Genomic DNA, 17289 nt, shown 5'->3' on the forward strand with positions numbered 1-17289 from the left:
TACAACCGGTTCCATGCCACCCTTTAGCCCCACCTTGAGGTGTACTGTGAAATATACCAAGACTATTGGATAAAAAATGCCCTGAAACTGGGTGTAGACATTTAAGTCCCTCTCTACATGAATTATAATATCTTTGGTGAACCCTTAACTTTTTCAGTTGGCGCCATCATCAGGACAAATCATTCTCCGGTAAAGCAAAAAAAATGACAGGTATAATACAAGTTTTGAAGCCATAAAAATTGTCAGAATAAAACCAAAGACTTGTTTTGTGATTAACATTCACACGTACCATAGTCTCCCTGCAGCCTTGTGTTGTTATATACCAGAAAAAGACAAAGCCAGCTTGCGTCGGGACCTGACTGAAGCCATCAGATCTCAGCCGACACAGACAAAGGAGTCACTTCTTTTGTTTCATCACACAAAGCAGCCAGAAAAGAGCGACACACACGCAGCAGACAGGTCCAGAGTGTTTATTATTTGGTACTCATGGATAGATAGCAGGTGCTTGAGTGTTTTGGAGTGCCAGTAGTTATCTTGCTGATTGAGAAACTAAAAGCACAAAATGCCCTGAATATGTTACATGCATAGTAATGTGCCCATATCATAATAAAGTGTGCTTTTGGATAAATGAAATGTAGCCGATTTACAAGGACAATGCACCCTGTACATAGTGTCGTCGTGTTTGTGCTGAGAATAACATTTGGTACATCGACTCGAGTTAAGCGTCTCTCTCTCTACCTTATAATCAAGAGGTTATTGGTTTATGATAATAATGATGGTTATTATTATGACCTGTACAGTACATTGCAACAACTCTAATAATACAAAATGATAGACGATTGACTCGTTCAGCAGTGTGGTCTGTAAATGTAGCAGTCAGTGGCCTCATGGGGGAGCCGTGAGGCTAAGATGTCCTCAGTCCGGGCACTTTTCCGTCTGCAGAAGAAGTGTGAAGCCACAGTGGAGCACAGAGGCCTTTAATGTTCAGTGTGCGGCACCCATGACGGGTCAAATATTGTCCCCAGTTGCATTTCAGGGCTTTGATGTCCGTTCACCGCGGAGTGTCGCTCCACTTCAGGGGCTTTTTCCACCAACTGCGTGCTGTCTTTGGAGAGCCAAGCCACTCCGTCACGGTCCAATAACATGCACCACTTTTCCTCACAGTCATCAAAACACATGACGATTATTAAGATGGAGAGTCACGGCATACACTTTGCCAAACAAAAGTGAACAGCTCTCATTGTTTTCAGAAAACATATGACATATTCATGCAGTAAAAAAAAAAAAGCAACGAAACATAAGTGATCCCATATTGGGCAGCAGGCCTTGAAATGAGACTAGTTTTGACATCATGATATCCTTCGATATGAAGTGAACACAGCTTGATACAGTCCTGTAACACTCTGTTGTGTGGTCCTGTGGTTTAACCACCACTAGATGGACCCATGGCACTGGAATTTTTTTTCAAAACTACACTACAGTAGGAGCCCATAAAGCACATGGAGGCTATATCATATATGACTCTGCACGCTAGAGCTGTGACTAAAGTAAATCCTCAAATTACTGTGATTCACACAGCCACGTGGGCCATCGCTTGTGTCAAAGCTTCTCAGTTAATCACACACACACACTTTTAGGCATTGGATCATTAGAATGTACAGCCTGACCATTTTGGATCTTGAAGTCGGGGGAAGTTGTGAAAGCGGGGGGAGTCAATTGGGGCCACCCTCACCACACGTCACATTTACAAAGCACTGTTGTCGAAACACACACTAATCCTCGACAAAGACATTTGGGTGAGACATGCGACGGCGTTCGCAGTGTGGATGCTACATTAAGCCCTTATGCCAGATCTTGGAATGTAATGAAGCATGAGAAAACCATACCATCAAGAATCCGTGAACTTACGGGACGACAAACCAACTTTGTGTTCTTGACTAGTGCCAGAATTACGTTCACTATTTAACTGTCGTGACATGTACTTTATAAGGAACAGATAGAAATTTCAAGGATATAAAAGAGGTTGGATATATTTTTCTAAAAAAGGGGAAAAAAATGGTCTCACAATTTATTTATTGCTGGCTGCCTGCAAAAAAAAACTGTAGTTGTGTGTCTGTTGATGTGCTTCTTTGACCATTCAGCAGTCTGAGTATGTCTGAGTAGGGACTGGCCCCGCCTGTTTTTAGGAGAAAACTAAACCACTAGTTTATTAACTGCAAATATTGTGGCAAATGGAAATGTTGTTTAATTTTGAACTTTTTTTTATCAAAGAATATTGTTGCATGTCCAGATATGTGCTTTTAATACACAATAAACCTTTATATAAAACAAAATCAAAACGATATAAACCGTTCAGCTTAGTCGACAACGAGCCTCACCCGCCGGCTTGCCGACTAAGTGATGAAAAAGAGGGCAACCCTAGTCTGAATGTGCTTATACTGTACGCTGCATGCCATGTGTTGTGTCGGCTGAGGTTCCCCTTGTCAGCATCGTCTGTTTGGGGCGTTCACCCCCGTGCGCCCAGTGCCTCACCGCCAGTGCGGCGGCGGTCCTCGGAGTGGCATCTGAGAGCCTCCACAGCAGCTCCGCAGTCTGTGCCCCCGCCCCGGCCCCTGTGTGGCGGTCACCCCCCCAACAGGGTCTGGCTGTGCCCCTGCAGCACAGGCTGTGTCAGGATGACTGCATCAGGCCTGTCAGGCGCTTGCCCGTCAATGACTTGCCCTGAAAGGTCAATGAAAAAACATTACTAAACAGAGACGCTGACAGTCCAAGTACTTTAGCTAGAACTTTACATTGAGGCCCTTGTAATAAGCAATAGTTAATAGTTAATAAGGCCCTTATAAGTCCTTACTAGATGCTTATTAACATAAAAAAAAAACTGTATAAGTGTTAATAATAGTCTCATAAACATGTTAATTGTTAGATTATACAACATTTAAAAGCACTATAAGAAACTTTTTACCAGTTTTAAGACACAGGAACTTTAATAAAAAACTTATGAGTTGATCATATTAGCATAGCATAGCAGCCCAGGTTCAATTCCAGCTTGGAGCCATTGCTGCCTGTCTCGCATTCAACCAGAAGTAGCAGCATTTGAAATTATGATGTGTTGAAGAGATGACATCACCAGCGGTGGCCCCAAGCACATTTCAGTTTGATACCTCTGCTTTAAGATAGTCTATAAACCGTTAACAAGTTTCCTTTAAGTGCTTATAACTGTCTTTTAATATAAAATCAATGTGTTTATGATGCTATTATTAACACATATAGCTTATTAACCAACAAGCATCCCATAAGGACTTACAAGAGCCTAATTGCATTTGAACTAACACTTATCACAAGGACCTAAAGCGTTACTCTACTTTATAAATCACACATCACATGGTGCTAGTTGTAAAAAATCTAAAATGTTCGGTTGGACTAGGTGTCATCTTTTTCACAAATACACATCCTATTACATGTACAAAGAGCCATAACAGAGTGTAATATGGTTACAATTGCAAAAGCCACTGATAGTGAGCCAGCCAGTGTGGTTTGTGATATGATCAGCCCCAGCTCCAAATGACTTACCACACTGCGGGTGAACTTCTCCAAGGAGGTGCGGCGGCCCTGCTCAGTGTCTGCTGGCTGCTGTTTTGGGAGGGGGGGAAGCAGGGTGAGTGTTTGTGTCAGGTACGGGTGTTTTGACGGAGGGGAGGGGGGATTCAGGGGGGTGATGTAGTTAGTGAAGGGGGAAAAAGGGGGGGGCCAGGCAATTGCAAAAATATGGGGCGGGGGACAATGTGGGAGTTGCAGTTTTTTGTTTTTTTTTTATCAGGAAATGGAGTGGGGGGGGAGGGTCAGTGACAGGCCAGCAGGAGGAGCAGTGTTCAAACGGGAGAGGGCAGAAAGGCTAGCATGAACAGAGGCAGCTGTGATTTGCTGGAAAGCTCCATATTACACGGTAACAGCTAAATGACTGTTTGTATAGCTGCGCAAGGATAAACACTTACTAAACACTTAGCCTACGGGAAGGAGAATAATAACACTGTATTAGGATACACACATGAACTAGCTGCTTATTGGCATGTATATTAGTAGAGTACTGGCTATTTTTTAAAGTCATTATAAAGGTCTTATTAATGCCATATATTCTGCATGGCCGTATTCTACAACTATAATCTACTATAAAGTCGTAGAAGATGGAGATACCCGAGTAAAATACCTCCAATTTGTACCTAAATACATTACATGAGTAAGTGTACTTACTCATTCCTTACCTACTGTCAATACGCAGTAATGAGGATGTTATTGAGGGACAATTCTCAGTTAATGAACTACTACTTGTAGAGTATGACCATACAGAATGAGGCGTTACTAACAGCTTTATTAATGGCTAATAAAAAGAAGCTAGTAATATACGTGTTAATCAAGCAGCTGGTTAATGTGTTTCCTAATATAAAATTTTTTGCAGATTAAACTTTAAACTCCACTTACATTATCAAACTTACAAAAACCATCACTGCTACAACACTGGGACATATTAGGCTGCATCTGTCAACCATTTGTTACACACTCTCTCCTTCTACTTACTGTACGGTGGTAATTTGTATTCACAGCACAACTCTTTGTCTGTGTTTGGCATATGATGTCATGTTTTCTGAGTCTCTTCGCTTGACATTTTACATAATTTAGCAGGTTCCCTGCTAATGTATCTTGGGTGCAGTTGTTTTGGCTTTTTTGGGGGGGGGGGCGGGGGGCGGGGGGGCCCTGTTAGAAGTCCCCTGAGTGTGTTGAATAGCTGATTGCCACACCTTATTAAGAGCTGACAGTTCGCATTAAAGGGGCCCACCTTTGTAGGATACACGCGGGATGTCTTAAAAACTGAGATATTTGATTTCCTTTGCTTACATCACTTATCGGTGGTGAAAGAATTACTCAGAAGTATATACACATATAAATACCTGAGTGTAGGAATACTGTGCTACAAGTAAAAGTCTTGCATTCAAAATAAAAAGACGAGAAAATGCTTGTCCTATAACTAACTACTGACTGCATACAAACAATAGATATGAACCTGGAATGTCTTTAAAAAAAAAAGAAAAAAAAAAAAGCTCATCATTATGAGAGAGAGGGAATAGGCTGAGGTGACACGGGGGTCAGTGAGTGCAGCTCACCTTCTTTCTGGCCAACAGGAGGTCTTGGTAGATGTTGGATCGCAAAAAGCGTGCATAGCTGTCACTTTTCATTAGCTTGAATATGTGCTCCTGCAATAGAGAGAAAAACGCCGATGAGTGTGTGTGTGTGCGCGTCGAGAATGAGAAAGTAAAAGAGGAGTGCAGAGCGGTGAAGGGGGTCTGATTATGCTAATGAAATGCATGCATGTGGGGTGGTGCAAACAGAGCGTGCCGACATGAGCGGCGGGGTCCTGTGAGACGAAGCTGAGTAATGTCCTGCCAGTGAGAGGCGTACCGCGTCACACATCACCTACCCGCTTTAAAGCAGAGGGAGCCATGGTGAACCGAGCGAACAACCTATTCATGGCATTACCCGCCTCATTAGGCCCTGGCACAAACACACTCCGTCATTCTTCTCCTCTCCTCTGTCTTTCTTGACACTCGTGTAACATGAGTGGGGCGGAAGGGTCCAGGTTCTTCTGTGTGTGTTGTGGAGGGCAAACCTGTCTGAACTCACTGAAAGGAGCTTTTAATGTGGAAAATAGAGCTTAAATGCCGGAGAGAGTGCTGCTCAGTCATTATGAGGTATAACCAGGAGGTGTCACCACCTTTTCTGCACAGCTAAACTTTCTATGTAGCACTTGAGATGCATTTGTAGAATCGATGTGTGCAGGCGCAGGCGTGTTGGCACTTTGTTCGCCCCGGTGTCTATCTAGCGTGAGTGTGTGTTCGTGCATGCGCGAACATGTAGCCACGTGAATTCATCCACGAGGCCAGGAACAGCTCTGCCCACCTGAGCGTCCTCGTAGCTGTAGCGTCCGGGGTCTTTGAGGTTCTGGCTGGTGCGCTCGTAGCTGTGCGAGTCCAGGTTGATGGAGCTCGGCGCTCCCTCTGCCAGAAACTCCTGCCAGATCTCCTGCGCCCGGGAGGCCACTTCCTGGAGCGGCCGTCGCTTCAGATCCTGCACGGCTAACCAGAACCTGCAAGCAGCATCATATCTCATCAGTAACAACTTCACCTAAATATGAGATACAGCGCACAAAACACTGGTGGTTAGGCTGCGGCCATTTCGCTGCATTCACTGTTATCGTGTTGTACATGCTGACAGTGCCCTTAGTAAGTTGATATGGCAAAAAGGTGCACGAAAACACTGGCACGTTTACACATTCAGCAGATTCGGAGAAACATTAGCATTCGTTTGGAGTCGTGTTCACCTGATGAATCCAATATTCACAGTTCTGCTGGCTTTGTTTTGCTCTCCACTAACCCCCGAGGGAAATATCAGGCTTTTTAGCAGCTAATTGCTTCACCGTGTTTCCCAGCTTTCCACTAACTTCGTCTGTCAGCGATTGAGAGCTTGGCAAGTTTGAGAAAAAAAAAAGGTGTTTTCTTCCAGCATTTCTTGCTGAGAGGAGCAAGGAGCAAGCCAAAAACAAAAACAAAACAAAGAGCTGAAAGATGCTAAATGGCGTCGCAGGGCCGAGGGGAGCTGCAGGGTCGGGCTGCAATTCTGATTGATTTAACCCGTTTTTTACGCACAAGTAATCATGTGATCGCTTGTTGAAATAAAAACATGTACTGCTGCTGCTTTAACTCGAGCTCCAATGACGGCCTCACCGCAGGTTCTCTGAGCTGAACTCGGACTCCAGGAACTTCAGGAACTGGTCGCGTCCGGCCGGATCTTTCAGCGCCTCCTCCAGAGAGAAGCCCCATTTCTTCACTCGCTGCTGGCTGGGGTCACGACTGCCCCGGAGTAAAACAGATTATCAAAGAATAGAATGAAACAGAATCAGATAAGAGAGTGGTTTATTGTTTACAAGTCATTTCCCCTCTTGTTCTATAGAGAGCTGAGGCCAGGAAGTCAGAACACAGAAAAACCATCTCATCCCTTCTGAGTTAGGACAAGAAATGTTTATCAGCACCGAGACGTCTACACTCCACCTGACCTCAGCAGGAGTCTGAAGTACTATCCCACATCCCAACATGGTCCCTCACCTGGCCTCCAAGTCCCAGAAGGCAGTGTCATCACTGAGCCAGGGGTTGGAGGGTTCTATAGCGGCCACGAAGGGGTCGTACTCCATGAACTGCTCCGTGTAGCTCATCAGACTGTCAGCCACTTTGGAAACCTTCATACAGTGTCTGTCCAGCTGGGTGTTCAAGAAGGTGATCTGATGGCGAGGAAGAGAGAGTAATGAGAAGGCTAAATAAGGTAACAGCTCATCAGTCTGCGCCCCTGACTGTCGGAATGACGGATGGGCGAGGCGGACCAGTGGTAATGACCTAAGGAGAAGACGGCGACACGGTGAGTTACCTCCTTCTGAACGTCCTCTTTGGTGGGCTTCCTTGTCGGCTGGGAGCTGATGTGGACGGGACTCGGCTGGCTCTGGCCGTCATCCGGTACCCCATAGACCGACTGGAGGACGCAGAAGGAGCGAGATATTGCAGTTTGATGAATGTGAGATAACAGTTGTGGGACCGTTGAAGACACCAAGGTCACGGCCTCAGTATTGTGTCTGGGAATTTGGGGATTTTAATAACCTGAGGAGGAGTTTTGGTTTTCATCCAATACAATTTTTACACTTTTTTATCTTTAGCGCTTTAGATTTTAAGTTAATATATGGAGATTTGTAAAAACAAACAAAAAAAAGAAGTATTGATTATATTTATTTTGGTTTTTATTTTCATTTCAAGTGTCAAACTATTCCCTTTACTATTAAATGATTAATAATCTTAATATTTTGTAGTAACAACAAATACATACATGCAAATACTTTACAACTTAACAAAGAAATACTGGTTCGCTTTTAGAGAGATTTGAAAAAAACAAATAAAAGGAGGATATTTTGTATTAGTCATAAACTGTCCTCCTCTCCTCACCTTCTTCACTCTGTGTGGGTTCTTCTCTCTTCGGCACTTGCGGATGTCCATCTCTGTGGTGTTGACACAGCCTGGCTGTGGGAGGCGGCAGGAGACACAGCGAATTTCTGGGTCAGACGACAGTGTCTCTCCAGCATGTAAGGTCTGCACTCATACAATACAGTGTTGTTCCCCTATTCAGCAATGTCAGGCTTACACAAGGCCTGTCTGCAAAGTGACCGACTCTGTTTCTGCTACCAACAACAAAAAAAAGATCTCTTGGCTGATCAGGGTGAAGAGCTGATTCTGCTCTTTTCAGGCTTTAAATATAAAAAAAAAATGTGACCCTCCTTTCCTTCTCTTTTTCGTGACTTTTGTCCTAAAACTCACCACCGGCCGATGGACGTCCCAGAATGCTCTCTCCTGGCTGTCCAAGATCTTCCTCTCTGCCTTGTCCTTCTTCCTGTCGATCCTGTCAGCAGAGGAACGACAAGCCGCTCACACAGAGAGCACACACCTTTGAAATATCAGGTCACATACAATGAATCAGTCCCTAGAATGATGATACTCTCTCGTAAAAAATACACGCGGTTACACCACCGACAGGCTGATTTAGGATCAAAAAGCTAAAGGGTCGGGGGGGTCTCAACCTGTCTGCCAGACTCACCAAACGAGGTCTGGAATTGCCTCCGGTGGGGCCGAGCTCTTTTATAACTGACATTTACTGATCGGCCCTTGCTATTGTACGGTTTATCCCCCATGTGTAAGACTTGTTGATGTCCACATTACCCTCGCTTGCACGGAAGCAGGAGCATCTCTCCTGAATGCCGTGAGACATAAGCGCTGCACTTACGCATCCAAGCCACCAGATGGAAGTCTCACTGAGAGATAAAAGCGAGGGAGAAAAAAAGTGGTGTGTGTGTTTAAATCCATAGGGGAGTGCTTGCTGTATTTAATGCATGTAACCCTCCAGTCAGAGCAGGGCATGAAAACAGAGCATCGTTAATGAGACGAGCGTTGGCCCAACGCCCAGCTCACACTGCGCGCTGAAGCATCCTCTCCTCCTCGGGGGGGAAACAGCATCAAATCATGCATGTGGCCAAAGATGTAAACCTGATTTCCTCCGCTTCTCCGTATCCCCGAAGCTCTCTCACCCACCAGCGCGTCACGTTTTGAAACGACACTGACGTCACGAGGTGGCCTCTGACTCACATGTGCTCTCGTGTACTCACTTGACTTGCGCCTCGGCTTGCATGAAGATAAATTCCCATTTCCTGGCGAAAGCCCTCTGCAGCCGGGCGAGGTTCTCCTGGAGGGAAACCAATCAGGCGTTAAGCGGAGCAGGTTATTTGAATTCAAGGACTTTAGATTATTACATTATAGCGTTCACTGCGATGGCGTGGCTTTAACTTTTGGATTACCCGTGCTGAGAGAAATGACCTGAACATATATTGAACTATTATTTAATTAATCAGTGTACAAACTGTAACTTATCACTGTATTCTTAACAAAGTAGTTGCCGAATGCGGGGACATTTTTTGCTCACTTGACAAGCGTTAACTGAGAAGATGACAGCACTCTCTTGTGTGCACAGTCAATAAGAAGCCACTGTGGAGAGCTGGTTAGCTTAGCTTAGCATGAAAACCAGAAACGGGTACACGGCTAGCCTGATTCTAAAGAACGTTAGTATTTCTTTAGTATCTTTTATTTATACTTTTCTTTATGTGTGAAACAAACAAGCTATCGGTCTTTGCGCTCTGCTAACTAAGCTAACTTCATTTTAATCGTAAAGACATGACAGCGGTATCAATCTTCTCATCAACTGTGTGCAAAAAAGTGAATAAATACATTTCCAGTGATGGAGTGTGACTAAATACAGTTACTTAAGTACTGCACTCAAGTACAGTTTTAAGGTACTTGTACTTAACTTGAATATTTCCATGTTCTGCCACTTTATACTTCCAACTAAGTAGATTTCTTGGTGTAATGCATATTTATATTACAGGCTTAAAAAAGAAAAAACTTAAAAAAAAAAACCCAAAACGTAATTACAGTTATTCAAGCAGTGGTAATTGGTTACTTCCACCCCTGGTGTATACATACATGTAAATATACGTATGTGTATATGTAGTACATTTAATAGCAGATACTGGAAGACTTTTACCCATGTGCTATACCTAGGGGTGATCTACACAATTTCTAAAGTTATATTTCAACACAATATCTTTTCTTTTATTCAAGTATGACTTTAAACAACTTTTTACAAGTGTCAAACTATTCCCTTTACTATTACCCTGTTGCAAGATACAAAATAGACTCCTAACGTCTGAAATGATTTGGCTTACATGGCTACAAATCTACATATTAAATATATATGTACAATACAAATCCATCCCTGAATATTTCAGTTTCAGTATAACTGCTTCAAAATAATAGTATAGACTTAGACTCCAGGGATGCAATTTTAGCTATAATCTCGGATGTGAGACCAGCAGGGGTTAAATTCCAATGAAAGTCTCGACCACACGTCTCGAGTACACTGGGTGCAAAAAAGCATCACGGGATACATTTTGCTAAAAAACTGATCTCTGCCAGCCCTTGAAAGCTCCATAATGCACTTATATAAAACACTGCCTACTAAACAACAGTATGTTCTTATTAACGCCATCCGAGCAAGCGTATGTCATACAGTATATGACCTCATTACATGGAGAGAAAGATCTCTGAGTACTAACTAGCTGGGATGTAAACAGCAAGCGCAATGAGGCCTTGAGGCATAAAGTGTCCTGAATCGGAGACAAAGGAAGTCGACTGGACAATAGTTGCAGAGCAGTTTAGAATATTAAAGTACAGCGCCTTGCTATTGTATCACACCAAGAGATCAGCACCGCAGTAATGCCCCCTTTCGAGACTATATCGATCTGCTGATGCCATGTAGACCTAAAGATACTTTCGCATACATTATGTGGCCAGTAAATTACTGGATTGTACTCTGCCAAATGGTGCTCCCGAAAAAAGCAAATGACCCTTAACAGATTTGTATAAAAGTCTGTAATTTGATAATGGCTTTTTTCCGGGAAGAATGGATTTAGCCATCTCGAGGCCCCAGAGGACACCGTTTCAGCTCTTCGGTTTTTTTCAGCAAAGTGAAAGAAAACAGGAAATTCGGAGTGTCATCGTATTACGGCCAGCGCGCAATGACGGCATCGGAGCGAGAGCTTCCCGGCATTCGCTGAAAACAAAGTGACGGTGTACTTACAGCCTCGTAGTCGGCGAGCTCAAGCCTGGCCTTATTCTGCATGGTGCGCTTGCACAGGTAGATGGCTGCAGGGGGAAAAGAGAGACATGAAGAGGGCAAAAGAGTTAGTCTGGCGGGCTGTCTGGCTTTTGTATAAAAAAAAAAAAAAAAAAGGAATGTCTCCGACGGATCATGCTCTTCTTTTGACTGAGGGCTCAGCTGTCTGAAGCAACACTAATGAACGGAGCAGGGCGGGAGATGTGTTGTCTTCTGAAATAACAAGCCTCGAGTAAATGCCATGCAGAGAGCTGGAGATGCTCCTCTATCAGTAACTGTCCCTTCTTGCTGTTCGACTAATCTTGGCCCACAAGGATTCTCTCTTGTGGGGTCTGCTCGGGGGGGACCACCAGAACCATAACAAGGAACAGCCCCCTTGGATCAATGCTCAGTGAGTGTCAACAACAGATCTACAGTGTGAGATACAGAGACAGCCGGAGGCGGTGGCGAGATCTTTCCTGGTTTGGAGAAAGAGGCAAACATTGAGAGACAAGCGCGTGACTCACCATAGTCTGTGTTCTCAGGCTCCCAACAGTTAGAAGGCCAGAAGTACGGAGACTGACGGAAAACAGAGGGGGATGAAACAGACACAGATTTTGTTTATTTACAAACCAGGAGTACATTCTTGTCAAGATGAACAGTAATAGGTTGGTTTTCTCCCACCGCCCACGTCCCCTGAAGTCGGAAAGTCTGTCGGATGTCGGATGATGATCCCTGAAAACCATCTGGGGAGCGGTGGGAGCTATATTCTTCCATTTTTAATTGTCTGTTGCAAATGATATTACACATTCAAAGTTCATTCCCGAGTCCGTTAATAATGGATCACTCACATCTATCATGCATTCTTAATGAGGGGGCAGAATTAGAAAGTTGGTGGTGGTACTCCACATATTTCATCCGCGCTGTTACTCACGGCGGTGATCAGCCCCGAGAGCAGAGGGGCTGTCGCTAATGAACGTGCTTGTTTGAGTGTAATGAACAAAAAAAAAAAAGGTTAACGCGCTCTCATTTAGCGTTATCATTATCGTCATTTCCAACTCCGGGAGGATTGCGTCGGGTCTGTGAGACTTCGCCTCTGCAAACTGAAGACACTTGTCATTAAATCTGGTTCTCCTACCAGAATAGTATCTATTTATAGACGGGCAAACAAACGTTCCCCTGTCGCTAATCCGTGCAGCGCGGCTATGAAGGCCGGGCCAGCGCATTTCCAATGCACCGTGGACTCTTTATAGATGTTCTGATGACGCGGGCCTGTTGCATCACGACAACATCAGAGGGGGGTATTTTTAGCCCTCTGCTGAATGAGCAAGTGTGACACATTCTGCCCTCCCTACGCAGGCACAATAATGGCTTTTAATCTTGAGCAATAGAGGTGAAGATAAATGCATTCAGAGTTAGATCGAGGGGGAGGAGCAGAGGGGGGTGGGGGTGAGCGGGGGAGGCAGGTGACGGTGAAAAGTGCCGAGCCAGCGTGTGGCCAGCTCAGTGCTTCCCATAGGGGGAGCCTGGCTGCCTGCATGCCTGCCTGGCTGGCCGGCTGGATTAGGATGCTAATGGCCCAGTCACAGTAATGAGTCATCGTGGAGCCCGTAGCCATCAGAAGAACCTGTCAAAGTTCATGCTGGATCAGATGGAGCGAGGAGAAAAAACACCCCTCTGACAAGCTGCGCGGCTGGCCCGTGGGCTTTGTTCCGCGGCCCACCTCCTGCTCTGACGCAGCGTCCGGCAGGGATATACAGTATCGACCTTGGTGCGATGACTAATAGGCTTAGCAAGGATTGCTCTCATTAGCATCACGCAATAAACACATCCCTCTGATAAACTACCATCATCTTATTGTTCTGTATTCAAAGGCAGCCCAGTGCAGGACAAGGACTCTCTGGCAGTGGAGCTCTCTGTACCTGAAAGCGATAAAGAGTTCCATCATCTTTTAGTGTCAGGACATGGTCAGAGATCGGGAAGATGTAGCCATGGGCGGCGACAAGACTCCCAAGGTGGATGGCTTCAGCTGTTGAGGAAAAATGAAAGCGTCACTTGAAATTGCCCTCCTCCTCGGTTGAGCTCTATTGTGCTTACATGTAATGACAGATTGCTCAGCGGGCATACCTGGATCCTCAATGGAGAGGTTTTTCATCAGCCACTGAACAATGTCCGCCCCTAGTATTCAGAGAAGGACATTTGTTAGAGGCGGCGTCACAGTTCCACATCTGCAACAGTTTCAACAAAGGCCGCAATCCACAAACACAAATGAGCTTCGAGGAAGTCTTTGTGACTCGTCTCCGTTAAGAGCTGTGGGTCAAAGCTGTCAAAGCTGACTAAGCGTCTAAATATAACATAACGTTAACAGATTTGCAGCCGTTTCTCTCTTCTGCTCCTGGACAGCACAATATTTGGCCCCGTCTATGTGCTTGGCGGAGGCTGCAGGGAGATCATTGGGGCCATCAGGCCCGGGGGTGCCACGTGAGGGAGTGACTCCTAAAAAACAACCTCTGGGAGAGCAGGAGCGACCCCCTCGTCCAACGCTGGTGACTCATCTCATACACAAACAAGAAAGAGTACAGTGCGTGCACACAGAGGGACACACACACATAACTAAGAAGGAGAAAAGCAGCTTTTGTGGGGTAGCATCACACCACAGGCTGTTTCCTCAGTGGCCGAGGTCTTATTGGGAATGACATCATTCGCCTCCAACTGTAGTAGTAGCAATTTAAATAAGAGCAAAAGGTCATATTTGGTTTACTGATTCTGACTCGTCCGCTCGCTGAGTGAGACAACAAAACACACACCCAAACAATTATCATCCCATCACGGAAGATAAGGCCTTATTAAGGGGGATACACACACGGAACACACAGGATATGTACATGCACAATCACATCCCGTACAGTAAACAGGCAGGAACACACACCTACACACACAAACACTAACCCGATACCACACTGGGGATCTTGGAGAGGAAGCTTTTGACAGTCCGGATGGCGACACCGCCTGCCTTCTCATCTTGTATTCGTGTAACGATGTCTTCAATCTGTAGGGAGGCCAGAGGGAGAGCGTGTTAAAAAAACGTTTTTTTTTTTTAAATCACGTATTCACAACACAGCTGGGGGTTTTTTAATGCATATTTTTGTTGTTCTTTTTTTCTGGCAAATTAATTTCTAAGAAGATTTAAACATCCATTTTCAGTAGCTCCCCCTAAATCATGCAGCTAGTGGTCTATTCGATTTAAACACAAGATTTAGAGTTAAAGCTGCAACAACTGACATTTTGGCCAACTGGGTGTAGCAAAACAACAATTAAAATGACAAAGATGTTAGCAGTTCAATAGTTGCCTATTTACTCATTCTGCAGGGACAGAGAAACATTAGCATTCATGTTTTTTGCCCCTACTAAATGCAAGTTACATATTTACTCTCCTTTTAGCTCTGTTTTTGGTGTTTTTAAAAAATTGCTAATTGTGTCCTTCTGCTGCTCGGCGCCGGTCAAACACTTTTAGAGGGTTTATGGAAGCTTTTTCATTGAGAAAAAGCTGCCTTCCATGTCCGTACAACATGTTGATGAGAGCAGTGAGAGCAGCTCATAACAGTCAAATCACCTGCAAAACCAAAACAATTAGCATCAAGGTGCTAAAAGGTTCCATAGAGCATTATTTTTGTTTGAAGAAAGAAATCACATAAATAGAAAATTCAATACAATGCTTTTGACCCATTTATCACATCTGCATGTTTTTTTAATTTTTTATCTAGTCAGACTGGGTTGAAGCCGGAAGTTGAATTTGAAGTAATAAAAAGTGACATCGCTATGAAGCTTGAAGATAGAACAGGCTCGGGTCAAAGGTTCAGAATTGAATTGTTTATGAATCATTAGTGTATTTGCCCGGTAATCTAGTCACATGTCGTGGGTGACTTATTTAGCCGTAACGAGGGCTTCGGCCGATTGATAAAAAAAAAAAAAGAAAAAGCCTGTCACAGCCATTCCCCAGAGGCAGAGATAAACATCACACCTCCGACACTGCCAAAGCCCCAAACACATCACACATCAGCAGCTTAAAATTAGGGCTCAGCGCGGCACAGAACGCCACTCAGTACACTCACTTCATGAAGGCGGGTGGGGGGGGGGGGCACATACAGTAAACAAGTGGACATCTGGTCACTGAAAGAAGCAGACACCCAGGCACAAACGCACAGAAATCCATATATCCATATAGAGAGAGCGAAAACACACAAACATGCAGAAAAATCTGTGTTTGGTCAAGTCCTGGAAACTGGGTTGTTTATGTTCATAAGCAGTCGGGTCAGGTCACGTATTGATGTGAGCAGTCGGTGCTCTGTTGCCCGATGGAGCCTCACTAGGAATCAATATACGTCGAGAAGATCCTGATTTTGCACACTTAGCTGTATTATCAGCAGCCAACCATATGCAGTACTGTAGCGGCTAAGGTCGTCGTGCCTGGCTGTTAAATTCTTTATGGCTCCCTGAGCATCTGTCTGGTAAGTAAGCCCGCTCAGAGGCTCGAACGCATTCACACTCACATGTATATGCACAACGGGGCCCCACACTCTGCTACAGTATGACAAAGCTGATTAGGGGAATTTTTCAAGGGTTCAACTCATGGGCCCCGACACGCTCCATATTTAAAGAAGCCTTTTTCCGTTTTCTCTCATCCAAAGCAGGCTGTCTGCAGCACGTTCCCTCCTCACCCCGCCACATTCACAGTTGACTTCAAGTCACGATCACAGGCGCACAGCATCGCAGTGTGCTCTACATCTAGATCTCTCGTTCCTCCTTCCTCCAGCGTTCATTCATCATTTAACACAGCGTATCTGTGAGTGAACTCCCACCACTGTGGCGGGCAGGAAGGCTCTAAAACATTTCATGAAGGTATGTTCCGTGCCTGCTGATGATACGGCACCTGGTTACAGGTTTATTTTCTATTTTTAGCCACGCTGGTCTGTCGGAATGTCTGTCAAAATCTCAACGGTGACCAGATGAAGTATTATAAAATTCGGAGCACAATTGGACGTTTCCCTCAAGATGACTTGTAACAATTCTGGTTTCCCCATAAAGTTGTATTTAAGGCCACCACCAGTTGCATTATGGTTAGCGACATTACTATCAGCTTGAGTTGTGGTTTGGGTTTAGTCGTTATTAGCATTAGCATTAGCACTTTAGCATTCTAACACACAGTAAACTAAGATAGTAAACATGGAAACAACTTCAGTGCGGGCATGTTAGCATGCTGACATTAGCACTTAGCTCTGTTCTGAAGCTTCTATGTTTCCAGGGTCCCGTGTTCCCATCACCATACATTGCCAAGGTCCCAGTGTCCTATGTTCCTAGGTTCCTGTGGTCCTATGTTACCAAGTTCAATGTTCTCTTAACCCATATCAACTCTAATATTGTATTTGGGTCAAAACCCTAAACCCTAATCCTGAGAACACTGGATCCTGGGAATATAAAACCATGGGAACGAAGGATCCTTTATCACGTTCCCGTAACACAACATATAAATCTGAGTAAGGACCCAAACAACATATCAAAAGCTCCCCTGTACATGCCCACAAGGTAGACTGTTGCATTACGTATAAAGCCTTTCTATCATCTTTACATTCATAGATCTACTGTATGTCGTCAACCCATTGCACTGCTTAATATTGTACTTCACAGCAAAGCAATAATCCATCAAAAATCTACAATATCTTTTGGAAGAAGTGGATAGTAGTGTGAAAAGAGAACAGCAGGCAGAGTGCAGCATTTACTCAGCCGCCATTACAATCACAGGTAATCATCCTCCCTGGCAGAGCATGAAACGGATGATTCATCCGCGCGCCCCATCTATCGGCAACAAAACACCAAGATGTATATGGGTTTAATCACACACATAATGCAGAGCAGGGAGGAAGGGGAAGAGAGCACTGCGTGGCAAAGACAATTACCGATCTCTCACCATAAGCTTGAGAGAGTGTCTTGGCATGAATTATTGAA

The 17289-nt window shown here is 44.5% G+C and overlaps 1 protein-coding gene across 2 annotated transcripts in view; it reads right to left on the minus strand.

The window, feature by feature from the left end:
- Positions 1-454: 454 nt before the first annotated feature.
- Positions 455-17289, minus strand: part of LOC115597395 (regulator of G-protein signaling 6-like) — a 41448-nt gene continuing 24613 nt past the window's right edge. The window contains exons 3-17 of one of the 2 annotated variants that reach the window (XM_030443242.1): positions 14236-14335; positions 13414-13464; positions 13209-13315; positions 11814-11865; positions 11272-11336; positions 9245-9321; positions 8403-8484; positions 8034-8108; positions 7468-7569; positions 7152-7324; positions 6774-6899; positions 5950-6136; positions 5157-5246; positions 3571-3630; positions 455-2721 (exon numbers count right to left, since the gene is read on the minus strand). In XM_030443242.1, the coding sequence (XP_030299102.1) occupies positions 2671-2721; positions 3571-3630; positions 5157-5246; positions 5950-6136; positions 6774-6899; positions 7152-7324; positions 7468-7569; positions 8034-8108; positions 8403-8484; positions 9245-9321; positions 11272-11336; positions 11814-11865; positions 13209-13315; positions 13414-13464; positions 14236-14335 (1398 nt within the window). In that variant the 3' untranslated portion in view covers positions 455-2670. The remainder of the gene's footprint in view (positions 2722-3570; positions 3631-5156; positions 5247-5949; positions 6137-6773; positions 6900-7151; positions 7325-7467; positions 7570-8033; positions 8109-8402; positions 8485-9244; positions 9322-11271; positions 11337-11813; positions 11866-13208; positions 13316-13413; positions 13465-14235; positions 14336-17289) is intronic. The other variant, XM_030443243.1, reaches the window with a different exon arrangement.

This window comes from Sparus aurata, chromosome 16, assembly GCF_900880675.1.
Source record: "Sparus aurata chromosome 16, fSpaAur1.1, whole genome shotgun sequence".
Lineage (NCBI taxonomy): Eukaryota > Metazoa > Chordata > Actinopteri > Spariformes > Sparidae > Sparus > Sparus aurata.